The 13,724-nt window shown below is 38.3% G+C and overlaps 1 protein-coding gene across 1 annotated transcript in view; it reads left to right on the top strand.

Moving 5' to 3' along the window:
* The window catches only part of ZCCHC24 (zinc finger CCHC-type containing 24), a 107,450-nt gene that overhangs the window by 14,515 nt on the left and 79,211 nt on the right, over nt 1-13,724 (top strand). Inside the window, exon 2 of the mRNA XM_036385692.1 lies at nt 2,019-2,219. Coding sequence (XP_036241585.1) covers nt 2,019-2,219 — 201 coding nt within the window. The remainder of the gene's footprint in view (nt 1-2,018; nt 2,220-13,724) is intronic.

Raw genomic sequence — 13,724 nt, 5'->3', positions numbered from 1 at the left:
CTGATGGGCAGGAGTTATTCTGCATCCCCAGAAGATATTCCGGATTTTGGCAATAGGTAAAGAATTTGTGACTTCATACATTCTGTGTTCATACTTTCACCCTTCTATAAAATCAGATAATAAGGAATTTGCAAAGCTACTAATGGGTGTAATGCAGGTGAAGTACTTTAACAATCTCTTGGCAAGAGGATCTCTTAAAAAGAAGGATTTTATATTTTTCCAAGAGTATATAAGAGAAAGTGGCTCCTAGGGAGACAAGAACTTCTTGAAGACCCTTAATTAATACTATTTTGGCATTCACAGCACTTCCCCTTCCTTTTCAAAATTTGATGCCAAGAATTTCTCATTCCAATAGCATCCAATAAATCCTAGAACTAAATTCCAGCGACCATTGGAGGTCTCTGGTTGCTTGATGGCTAAAGCAGCTAAAAGCTTTTTTTTCATTTTTGAAATACCTTTTCCTTTTAAAATCTGTAGCTTTAACCCCTGAAACAAAGTGGCTGATTCTCCTCTCAGCCACATCATCTTGCACAGCACAGAATTATGCTACACAGGATGTTTTAGCCCCAGGGCATATGAGAAGTCTCAGGTGACATCAGATTCCACTCTGGGCCTCTTAAGTTGATCCTGCTGCTGTGTACCAGCTTCAGCAAGAGGAGTCAGTGGAGTTCAGCATGTTGTGTTTGACTACGGTGCAAGTGGGTGAAGCAGATTACTAGGCTGAATTCTTCTGTACACCATCTGTGGAGGGGTGGAATTCAGGGATAGTTGGGGCTCACCCAGGTATTTGTGCCTAGAGCTTTAATACTATTTTTTGGTATGCAGCTGTCACCCAGAAAACACTCACTGTGCAGGCACCCTGAATGTTTGGGATCTCTGAAATTAATTTAATTTCAATTTCAAATTAATTTCACAAACTCTAAATCAATTTCAGTGCATGTCTTCAAAATATATATAACATGTATAAACACATGAAAACACATATAAAGACCCCATTGAAATATTTGAATTCAGTAGAATTAAAGCACAGTCACAGATTGGACCTCTTCTTATGTCACTTTCCCATAAGCCAGCAGTAATTCTCTGATGGCAGGAGAATTACATGAGCATAGCATTGCAGACCTAAGGTGGAAACACCATGTGAAATGTGTCCCATCATGTGAGGATGGAAAGGACACTGAACAGTTGGTCCTATTTCTACAGTGATTAATTATGATGTTAATTTTTAAAAGAGTTTGAATTTTCTTTTTGAACTCCACTAAGGTTTCTTTTGGTCCTTAAGCGGTTAAAGTGAATTAATCCTTCTTATCTCCATTAGGGAGAATACCTATTTAGGTGTTGATGGGTTTCCTGCTGTTCTAAAACTACTGAATAGCAAATTAGGAGCTACTGATTTTGATTTGCAGATTGAGAGAGTGAAGATCCTATTGAGGTGAAGTACAAAACCTAGGTATTTACTGTTTATCAGGAAATGTTTAAATCACAGCAGGTTCCCCCTTAGAAAATCCAAACCAGATGTAGCTCTCAATGCTTCTTGTTATTATTTGAACATGGGACTCTGTGTTGACTGTCTCATTAACCAGATTGGAAATTGGAAGTTACTTTGCATTTTTCTTGGTGTTCTTTCCTTTCCCTGACTTCAGTATTCTTTGCCTAAGTAGTTTTGGACACAAAAGGATTCTGTTTTGTGAGTTGTTCTTTCAGCTTTTTCCCTGCATAATCTAACTGTACTATGAATGCATTATGGCCAAGCACAAGAAAGCAATCATTGCTTAAGGAAAGGTTGCACTAAGAGAACCATGGCAAGCTCAAAATTTCCTCAACAGTGGGGTGACCAGCTCCATTGCACTGCCATTGTGAAGCCTGTATATTGCTTCCCTCAAATGTGTAGCCATGTTCCTAAGAAAAAAACAATCACTTTGTTTTTCCTGCTATTTTTATCTATCCCCTATTCAAATCTCCCCCAGAACAATCCTTAATACAATACTGTGTTGCATGTGACTTGTTTTCTTTTGCAGGCTCTGAGCAGCAGTCTCTACAAGAGTGCATCACCTTATGGCTCGCTTAACAACATTGTGGATGGGTTAAGCTCCCTCACCGAGCATTTCTCTGACCTGTCCCTTTCTTCAGAAGCCAGAAAACCCAGCAAGAGGCCACCTCCTAACTACCTGTGCCACCTCTGCTTTAACAAGGGACACTACATCAAAGACTGCCCCCAGGTAAGTAATATATAATATTCTGAAAAAATATGCACCAAGATTTTCTTTAGTCCTTGATTTAGCAACACAGAATTTGACTGAAATACTTTAGAGTGAGTAACACTAAAGAAGTATCTTGACAAAGTGCCAAGCTAGCCATGTGTTCCTTTAATCTATTCTTTATCACAATGCTGATGGACAAAGTACACTATTTGCCTTGTAAGTATTACAGAAGACATTAATCTAGGCACACAGCTAAGTAGATTCTGGTAACTTTAAAAATGGCTACTCTGTAATTTTCTATCGGGCTGCACTCTGTGCTATCAGTTTGGCAATGGCACTTAATACAACGAGTTACATATGCTAAAGGAGAAGAAATTGTTACATTCAGAGAGAACTTTGAGTCAGTGTTGCAGTAGCACAGGCTCCAGGTATTTTGGGTGCAAAGTCGTTTTTGTCCTACGGAAGAGGTTTGCTGTACTTCGCAAAATGCGATGGTCTTTGACTCCTAGAACTTCTCTGTAGCGGCAAAGCTGGCAATATTTATTTCCTTCAAAAAGAGGTATAAACCAGTGTGCACTAAAAGCACTTGCCAATCTACATTTTTTCTTTCCCTGAGGCTCCCAAGCACAGTGAACCAGGTTTCTTAATTTTCTGGTTTCAGCTGGATGCAGTTGTGTTGCTGGCTTAAATTTTCACAATTTCAACAACATCCTATGTCTGTGTAAAATCCCAAGGAAATTAAAATGCTGCCAATACTCTAAAAACACAGATGTGGACATTACCAGCATCCACTTCATTATGACTTTAACCTCCTAGCCTCTTATTGTGTGACTTTCAGCAGAATTAATCTGCATAAAAAATAACTAGAGTTAATTTGTTGTTGAGGATGTCAGACATTTATAAACCAAATACAGGCAGAAAAACATCTGCCAGCGGAGGAAGGAGAGCATGAAATCAAGGCTAACATCAGATGAGCTTTGAGCACATTCCTCTTGTTGTTATGCATAGACTAACTTTATCACTTTCACTGCATATCTTTCATTAATTCTAATGAAAGCTATGGAATTAAAGGATGTTTGCAGTCCTGGGTGTGGCACTTGAAAATACTTTTACTTATTTTGATCTAGGTTGAGTAAGAATTTTCTTTATGAAAAAAACTATGACATTTTCTTTCCTTCTAGGAGATCAAAAATTCTCTGGTTTCTTTACTTAAGTGTTTAATCTAGTTAATTTAGCATGTTAGAGAAGAATGTAAAGATAGAACCATGCAATAGCACACATTACTTAACAAGAGGATTGAAACTCCAACTCCTATATATGTGGCAGAGTGAGAAACTCTGGACTGGGGTGGATGGTTGTGCTTTGCCATGCTGTCTGAGAAACCAAATGAATGCTACAGGTCTCTTGACAATCAGTTTGTGCAAGCTGCAGCTCACACAGACCAAGTGAATGTGTCAGTGTTGGAGCAGTAATGCATTATTTATTTCATAGGTATTTTTATGGTTTGAGGCACTAGGGATTAAACATGTTAGTGAAAATTGAGGACATGCACACAGAAATCCAGGAGATACGAACAATTTAGGATTGTGTAGGAACACTATTTCTCTTAATTTGCACATTCTGTATATATTTTTTTCAGACTTAATTTGTAAAGTCTTCAATTTCTCTGTGAACCAGGAAGTGGAAAGACTTCCTACTGGCATACTCTGTGACTGTCCTGTGAGTTTGGGAGGAATGAGTAAAGGAACCCAGGACAGGGAAACATCTGCTCACTCACCACATGCAGTCTATGGTTCCAGGCAGCCATATCATATAGCCCCTTTTGAAAATGGATCAGGTTTTACTTGGGAAGCATTTCAGTATTTTGCCTTTGCTACTGCTGCTGTGGGAAGCTGCTCCAGAACCTCAATCCTCTCCTAACTAGAAATCTTCCAGTTTCTAGGATGAGTGTAACTCATGGCCACTTTATAGTCATTTGTTCTCCTGCCAACATTGTCCTCCACTGAAATAGCTCTTATCCCTCCCTGGTGTTTATCTCAGGATGTATTAATAGACTGCAATCATATCCTCTCTCAGCATTCAATCACATCCTCTCTCAGCTTCCATTCTGTAGGACTAACTAACCAAGTCTGGTTTTCTCAGTTTCTTCACACAAAGCATGTATACTTTGCCTCTATTCCCCTGTCCTTCTCAAGGCTGTTCTTTTGTGCTTTTCATCTCCTTGCACGTGCCTGGCTACGCGTACATGTGGCATCCCAGAGCAGAGCTTGTCAGTGCCTTCTGCTCTGTGTGCACGGCTCTGTTTGTGTTAGTTAAGGGACAGGTGATATGAAATTGATTCTCTTTAACTGGAGATTTCTTCTACCACAGGCAAGTGCTTTCTTGAGGAAAAGCAGAGTTAAGCATTCACAGAAACATACACACTTTGCTTATGTTATCTGAGTTTGAGGACAGTTCTAAAGAGGATGACCCTGTGTACACAAGTTATGTTCAAAACATTGAAAACATTGTGCACAAGAAGGGAGCAGCAACGGCAGGATCAGGCTTTTGTCATAAAGTCCCCATTTGTTACCACTGCTTTTGACAAGAATTAATTTCTTAATTTGAACATTATATGCATTGCTTAATATCTTAAGTTTTGATGCTTAGTTTTGCTAGTGCTGTCAAAAATAAGTTGTTTAGCAAATCCTACCACAAAAAGGGCTGTAGTTGTGTGTTTTTAAAGTCCTTAAACCTGCATAGAGAGAAGAGATAAACTAATCTGATCTGGACAAAATGTGTATCAGTAAATCATACAGTATTTTTCTTTTGTTTTTATGAAATTGCCTAATTAGAAACACATTTTGAAATGGGGTGTTCTATGAAGTTTTTTCTGCATAGCAAAGAAATTGTGTAACAGCTTTAGGACTCAATATCCTCCCTTAATTCTGCCTGTTATCACCACTGAAAAGATATGGTTTTTTTCTGTTGCTGTAAAAGTTGATGAAAATGCATGTATCAATTCAGATTTATATCTTAAGTGATGATCATATTACAGGGGGTTAAATAATTATAAACAAGAAGTGCCAGCTTTAGTTTTTAAGTACCTCTTGTATCTGCAATTTCTCTAATATCGTGTCCACAACTATAAAATTGAAATGGGACTTAGCAGACTTCTATTATTTTACCATGTAGTTTGTGTCATACATGGTGATAGAACATGTTCTTTTCTGTTTAGGAAACTACCAGAAATAAGAGCAATGTTATGATTGCAATTCATCATTTCCAATTTGCCTGCATTTGCTAAAAGCTGTTTGCAGCAATAATTATGTCCATAAAAAACCCAGCACTAATCTTTAGTATCACCTTTCTAGCATACCTACATTTTTTACAAAACTAATTTGTGAGTTTCGGTGGCTTAGACAGTAACATCTTACTCATACCTCCCTGATGTTCTTGCACATACAGAATTCTCATTGACTTGAATGAAGTGAAAAATGTTTAGAGAATAAAGGTTAAAAGCAGTGTTCTTAATATAGCCCTGCTCTTAAATTATCATTGACAGTGCCATAAAAAATAAACAAGATCTTTAAATAGCAAGGAAGGTAAGGAATGAGAGTACTTTTTCTATCTGGTTTACAAGTGGTTGATTGCATGATATATAAATATATATATATGTCAAAGCTTTGTATAATTATCTGTGTACCTGAAGGTACCGTACCTATGCCTCATGACCATAGGGGCTTTTTTCCCCTACCAGGAAAAAAAAACCCAATGAGTTCTGGACCAGTAATATTAAAGATGTATGATTCTATATGACATTTTTTTATATAACAGGTAGAGAAATAATTAGAAGATCTTTTAAAAAAGGTTACATTGTCTCTTTAAACCCATTATCACTATATCTTTATTTTTAAATCCTATAAAATATAAACAGTGAGTTCCTTTGTACCAAGTGTGGCCTATACAAAATCAATCTTGGTCCTTTAAATTGTTAAGAATGTTATTGACATGAATTCTCTTCCATAATGTCATCAGCCTAAACTCAGACCTATCATAGAAGTTTAATTTGCAAAAAGTATGGAATAATGGGGTATGGTGTCTATGTCTAGATACAGTCTATGTAGACATTTGTAAATAAAGCACCTAGCTCACATTCTAAGATGTTTGCTGAGTGAAGGAACCTTTGCCATTTTTCCAAAATCTACTTAGGAAAGTAAACACACAAATCCTGGACCTCATTTATTGCTTATGCCATTCCAGTTGTTAGTTTAATAAGGAGCAACAGAAGCCCAAGTTCAGAGCTCCAGCAAAGCATCTCTGTATTCAGAATTTTCAAACTGCTCTACCTGGTCTTTCTGCCAAGCACCAGTTCCATCTACTGGTGTCTCTGCCCTAACTGTATTCAAATACTGTGCCAGTGCCAAGCTCATTGAAAAAACCTTTCTGCCAACTCCTGTGAATTTCTGCACAGGCAAGGAACCCTTACCTCATGGTGGTGGGGTTGGGGAAAGAAAATGGCAAATATCACTGTTCTGCAGCCAAATTCCCATGCACTGCCACTATTTATCCCTGTTTCTAGAGACAGAGCAATATTGCAGAGCATGTTTCCCAATTCTACATTGTACTTACAGAGGAAAATGCCATGTGCATGCTCACAGGAATACAGACATATACATAGTGGGAAACTCAGTCTCTTTCTGCACTGCATGTTTAAACCTGTGGCTGAAATGCATGGCATGGTCCATGTTAATGGGGCCAACAGTGGGAGTCTTTCCACTGCCAACAGGGATCTTTGAAGCAGATCCTGTAAAACTCAAGTGCCTTGAGTGCACAGCTTCAAGTCAATAGGAGCAGTAGGTAATTGCTGTGGCTGCTTGAGTTTGCATAGATTTGCTTCTGTGGTTTCATGCAGGATGTGGAAGAAATCAGTGTCAAGCTGAGTTTAGTCCTTTCTTCTTAGTGCATAGCTTGGGCTGCCAGATCACGCTGCCCTGAAGCTGTCCCTCCCTGTGGTCAGATACACTGCAGCTTTGGCAGCTCTTTGGCTGCAAGACTGGAGCAACTCTCATGCCTCAAACATTCATCTGATTTGACTTGTGCCTTATGGTTATGCAAGGATCTCGAAGGTGGAGAACATTTAAGGAATTCACAGCTGTGATTTCTCCAGGTGCCAAAGGCTGACTAAGATGGCAATGAGGAACAAGCTAGCATCTCTACAAAGCTGGAAAAAATGTAACTGTCTGGTTTTAGCTCTAAGATCTTAATTTTTAAAAAAGGCAAAACAAACACAAACTTCTTGGAATTTATCTTCCCTTTAAAATAAAGGTGAGATTTCAAAGTGCTCTGGAATTAAAGGAGATCACAGACCTTAGAAAATCCTAACATTCACTCTGAAAATGTTTTTGACAGTTGCTACATTTTACATTTTGTAGTAGGTTTTTGGATATTGTGAGACAGCATGTAAATAAAAGTATTTTCTCTATTGAACTGAGATATTATTATTACTCAGTTACAGGATGAGAGGTTAATCTCTCCATTCTTGGAATCTGACACCCTGTATGGGCTCCATTTTTCAGGTTCCACCATAGTTTTTCATCAGAGTATACTTGGTGGCATTTAATCTAGCCTCTCCTATTTATTTAGGCCTCTCCAATTCTGTTGGCCTAGAGAGTTACTGAAATATCCCTGATACAAATAAAGCAGTATTTGAATCACCAGAATGAGTATTCTTCTTGCAGAGGTAAAGATGAAAATATGGGACACATAAGAAAAGAAAACAACAATTTTACATCTGGTGAGTTAGTGGTGTTAGTGAGATCAGCGCTGAACAGAACCTGTCAGCCTGTGTTACAAGGAGGGAAAAGGTGTTAAATCTCTCCTATATGTAATTGCTTTCAAACCATGTGTGGCACTCCAGAAAAGAAGTCTGTATGTCTAGCTCCTTCATTCTCTAGCTTTTAAACACATTTAGTTATGCACATTTCTTCACCTACACATAGTTCTATAAACAATTGTAGCTTTTAGGTGTTCATTCTGCAAATACTTATTCACATACTAAAATTCCACATTACAAGATACTGGATGAATGTGAGGCTCTGAAGAGTCCTCTTTTTGCACAACATGCTGATTTCATTTATTCCTATTTTTTCATTGAGAAGCTGCATTAAACTATTGTAGATAACTTGGACTTGGCTTAGATTTTTAAATTTTTTTTTGTCACATGGAGCCACTTTGACAACTCTGTGATATTAAATATACTACAAAATTTATTGCAGGCTGTTATTTTTTGTTCTCATTTTCTAGAACTTAGCTGTGCCAAGTTTTCTTAGCATTTCTGAGATTAGCTGAATATATTTTTTCAGATAATTTCTACTTTTATTATGAACACTTGCAGAAATCTTGCAACCAAAGTATAGTGGGCTATAAATTGGCCACATCCATCTTACCTCTGAAAATGTAAGCTATTGAAGTGTCTGAAAGATCAAAAAATACCCATTGTGCACTCTTTTGGAAATTCTCAACAAGCTGTGCATGTCATGGATTCAAACCATTTATCAGAGGCAAATAACTCAGACAGCTGTAGATGTGCAGAGGGGATCCAAAGAGCCCTGTTTTGAGAGCATGTTCCCAAAGTTCTTGTTTCAAAGCTGTGTCTAGAGTATGTGGCATTTATGCCCAGTTTTTTGATAAACTGTGTGCTTAAAAAGAAGATACTAAACCCTAACGTACCAAAGTAAGAACAGTTGGATAGTGAAAAAGAAAACAGAAAACACCTAGTAAACTGTGTCTGTGCTCCTTTCCTGTCTAGCACACTACTTGACATTACATTCCCAAAAGTCTGGAAGTCCAGCCAAACCCAAGCTCTTCCTTCAGGCCCATGACTAAGCTGTTATTACTGTGCTTCAGTCTTTATATACTAATACAAGTTCAAATGGGTTTTTTCATCCCTGTGGGATGTCTGCAATGCAGACAGAGGTGATAAAGGAAAATACTCCAAGAGATTAATGCTTGCTTGGTCTTTGCAGTGGCCTTGGAGTCCCAGGTCCTGGTGACAGTTACCAATGGGCAGTGTGACAGTTGGATCATCCACCACAGATTGGATTGCATTTCATTGAGGTTTTCCAACTAGCTTTTATTCACCTTTGAATCTCATTTGCATATTCACTATCTAGATAATTTCAAGCCAACTGGCAAGTATCAGGAAAAGAATATCAGGATATCAGGAAAAGAATACTGTTTAAATGCAAAATAAGGATACCCAGCATTTAAACTGAACAAGGTTTTGGCACTGATAAAGCCTCCTCTGGCTCCAGGTTGGGCACAGAAATTCAGGGTAAAGTGGAGAGGAGAAAAATCAGTTTGAGGTCTCTGAAACTTGACTTGTGTTGAAAGGCTGAACAACCAGTGTTGTTTGTTCCCACAAAAAGTCACATTAAAAATTGGCAAATATGTGGAAAGCCTCACATGAAGGGCACAGTTTTTTTTCCACAGCCACAGCTAACGAGTCCAGTAGTGGCCTTCAGCTAAGCTGCTCTAACTGCAAGGCCTTGAAGTAAACTGCTCTTGATCATTGGAGAACTTTCAGAACAGTGTAGGTGAACATAAACCAAGATTTGCACTGGTGATCCTGCCCAGGGACAAGTGAGGAGAGCATCCCAAAACACCTCCCAGCCTTGTGTTTCTGCTACTGCATATCTGCATGCTAATATTACAATTCACTATCTTAAACATGCATAATTTATATTTAAAATCCATGCACAATAAACTGGGTCCAAATCCTGTGCAAGTTACTGAGAGACTTTTATAAACTCATTTGAAGTAGACTGAGCATAGCTATTACACTGGTCTAAATATGAACTCTGTTTACTAACAATTTAGTATTTGCTTAGTTTGCAGTAAAAATCCTGATAAACCGTAATTAGGTGATTAGCTTTGAAATTAGTACTGAGAGCATTCTTTTTGAGGAGGAAAGTAAGGTCTGGTTCCAGCCCCTCACCAGCTGATTTATAGGTAAGGCAAAGAGAGAGCTACCAGGTCAAACCACACTCGTTTATCAATTCCTCATTTGCACTGATAAGAAGTGAATAATGGAAAATTAAGTGAACCATTTTTTCTCACTTCATAAAAGTATTTTGGTTTAGTGTGAAATATAGGTTGTGGAATTTCCATTCATGCTTGGAAGTGTTTGAGATCTGACTGGACAAAGTTGCAGTAAACCTGACCTGACCTCAGTGTTGCTCCTTCTTTGAGCAGGAGTTGGACTTGGTGACTTCCCAATGTCCCCATCAAATTTAATCATAGGGTTATTTATGAAAATTACCTATGTTTTCATGCTCTGCAATAAATGATCACTGTTCTTCAAGATCTCTGCCTCCCAGCTCTAATATCTACCATAATTCTTCCTCACAATGCTTTTAAATAAAAGCATAAAAGTAGAAGCAAACAGGCATTTATTACAACATCAAATACATAAAAAGGCCCCCCTAAACTTACCACCTGTCAAAATGTCTCTGCACAAACACTTTCTGTAAAAAGGTAGCTTCATTTCATCTATATTTTAAAAATTAATCAAATAACTTTTTTTTTTCCAAAGGAATTCTCTCCAGGAAAATATGCTTCAACAAGTTGTTCAGCTGAAAAAGCAAAAGTTGAAGCAAACGCCTGAAGTGGAAGCTTTTCACTTTGCAATGGCTTGAATTTGTTTTGCAAGAATTTTTTTGGCAATGTTTCAAAAGCCCAATTTACTCAAAATGAAAAATTATGTCTTGGTGTTTCTGGTTTGAAATCCCAAAAATTTTCACATCTGCCAAATGTATAAATTTCAACTCCCTTTCCCAGTTTTAACAGAATCTTGTCTCCCTGTTTCTCAAAGATGAAAATGTGTTTTCTGATAAACTACATGCCCAATTAGAGAAGGCCTTCAAGGTCTGAGCAGAGGCTGGGATGGTGTCATGGAAATGGGAAATGCTCTGGCTCTTGAGGAGAAAGTGACTGTCAGGGGTGTCAACTGCTGTGTCTCTCCCTCCCTTTTCCTTTGAAGTTCCTGTCCAGAGGAGGAAGCTGGCACACAGCAAAAGCCATGAACAAGAGCAAGCGGCTGAAGGCAGATCAGCAGTTTCTGCTGGCAGCAGCCAAGGGTGCAGCTCAGCCCCTCCTTGCTTTCCTGCTTGTCCCAGGACAGTCAGTAGATTGTGAGGGCACAAATCCAGCCCAGGGGCCTCCTCTCATTGTCCTGCTGTCAGCATGGACCACACAGTTCTGCCTGTCCCTCCCATTGTATCACTTCCCTCAAGAAATCAAGATACTAAATGGAAGTTAATCCCTATTCCATTTCCCTGCTATAGCACAAATACTGGTGGTATTCTACTGTATCTGGCTTTTAGCAATAAATGTAGAAGGAGCCTTACATATTTGGATATGTCTCCTTTCATAGCTATAAAAAGGTCCACCAGGAGATGTGAACAGAGTTTCTCAGGTAAATATTGTCACATGTGCCTGGTAGGATTGTAGATATCCTCCAGACTGCCTGAGAGAGAGAGAGATAGAAGCAGGAGAGAAGCAGCACTGCATGGATCAGGAACACAGGACTCTGCTGATACAGGAAATGGCAGCTTCATAGGCATGAGGCTTGGGGTAAACTTAGTGTAGACTTCATTCCTTAACATTTTACATTTTATACTATAACCTATCAGTCATGTTTCTGATAGAACATTGTTATTTAAAGAGGCATTTCTCAGGTTTGTAGAAGCTTTTTTTTAAGACCAAAAAAAAGAGGAAAAAGGTTTTAAGATATTTTTTCCAAATGTCTTTCATTTGGCAGGAAACCTAAAATGTTTGTATAGTAATTGGAGAAAACAATGAATAAGCCTTTATTTCAGAGCCTGGTCAGTGCCAAATTATTAGCTAAAGCAATAAAGCTTATATACAGACACGTAAACTGAAACATTTGGGGATTTTAGCAGCAACAGCAGACATTTTGGAAATGACATAATTTGATAACTAGTTTATCCTTACATTTCTGACTGATTTTCCACAAGAAACTTGCTATTAGCTTCTAACTCATTCCCTGTGTAGAAATGTGCATAGGAGTACAGCAGCACCTTCTGAGATCTTCTGTATTATTGAACCCTGTAAATATTTTTTTTTTCATTTTGGAGAGAAATAACACATTTCAACTAGTTTTCAACACAATCTCAAGCTATAATCTTGGAAATAAGTTCAGAGTAACCCTGAACATTTCCAGGCTCAAAGGTTTCACATACAAAATACCGCTTTCAAGTCAATTTCTAATTTTAAACCACATTGCAGGTGTGCAACTACAGTTAAAACTCTGCAACAGCCCAGGCAAATGAATACTTGCACCTGAACCAGGCTGCCCACACCACCTGGCAGCCAGGAACACCCAGCCCAGGTGCACACTCAGCCCTCCCAAACACTGCCCTGTCAGTCTCAGTGTAAGGAAAGGAGACCCTCAGAAGGCTTCATGAGAGCAGAGACAGCTTCTGAGATGATTTTATACAGAAGTCATGTTTCTCTTATTCCTGATTACACAGTTGAAAAAATTAAAAGAGCAAAAAGTGGGGAAGAGAAAGGCTTTTTCCAAATAAATGGCAAACAAGAAGACTTTCCTAGAAGATCAAAGAGGAGTCATCATTTAAGTAGAAGGGTGGCTTGGATTTAAATAGTTTTAAAAAACAAAATGTAATACTAGTCATTTCAGACCTGCATTTTGTATTTCCTCTATTTTCTATTTTTTCTATAGCAAGTTGGAGCTTTGCTACTTAAAACAGACTTCTGTAAACTCTAGCTAAGGAGATTCAATAGATTAGAATATAAAGACAAACCTCACTGCTGTCTTCATAAGTTTTCTCAAAATTCATGAAAAAAATCCTCCTGTTATGTCAGCTGTCTCAAGGCCAGATTATCTGCACACTTTATGTGAGGATAAACCAGCACCCAAATGGTTGCAGTGGCTTTTGTGCTGCACTTGCCACTGGTCAAAGTGTTTGCACAAAACATGAGAAGGAGGAAAATCAAATCAAGTCCAGTTTCCTTGAAAAGAATTTCTTGTATAAATAAAGGCCTCATCCCTATCCTGAGGTGTGTGATGGGAAGTACATATTTACCTGCATATCTCCTTTCTCAGGAAAGGTGGTATCTCTATCTCCTGAGGCAGCATAGAGTGCTGTTTCACATATGAAACTAACCATACTGCGGTTTTACAGCATGCTAGTCATTTTTGCACTAGTGACTCAAACTTTCTATCAATTTTTAGCTCACTTAAGTACACTGTTGTATCCTATGTGATGTCATGTGGTCTTCAAATGTGTAGGTGAAGCCCTCAAGAGGGGATAGAGACCTGTCTCAATGCTATATGAAGTTTTCTTGAGGTGACTTACAAGGGAGTGTCAAAGCCTGACTTCCATGTTTTTCTGCAGCTTTTTTTTCTTTCAGCTTTTCTCCAGTATCTATAATCACATTGCCCTCTCAGCATTTTACCATCTTGTAATTTTTCTAGGTTCCTTATCCTAGACTCATCTG

The sequence above is a fragment of the Molothrus ater genome, chromosome 8, assembly GCF_012460135.2.
Source record: "Molothrus ater isolate BHLD 08-10-18 breed brown headed cowbird chromosome 8, BPBGC_Mater_1.1, whole genome shotgun sequence".
Classification (NCBI taxonomy): domain Eukaryota; kingdom Metazoa; phylum Chordata; class Aves; order Passeriformes; family Icteridae; genus Molothrus; species Molothrus ater.
The sequence above is the reverse complement of the archived record's forward strand: the minus strand, read 5'-3'. Positions and strand labels throughout refer to the sequence as shown.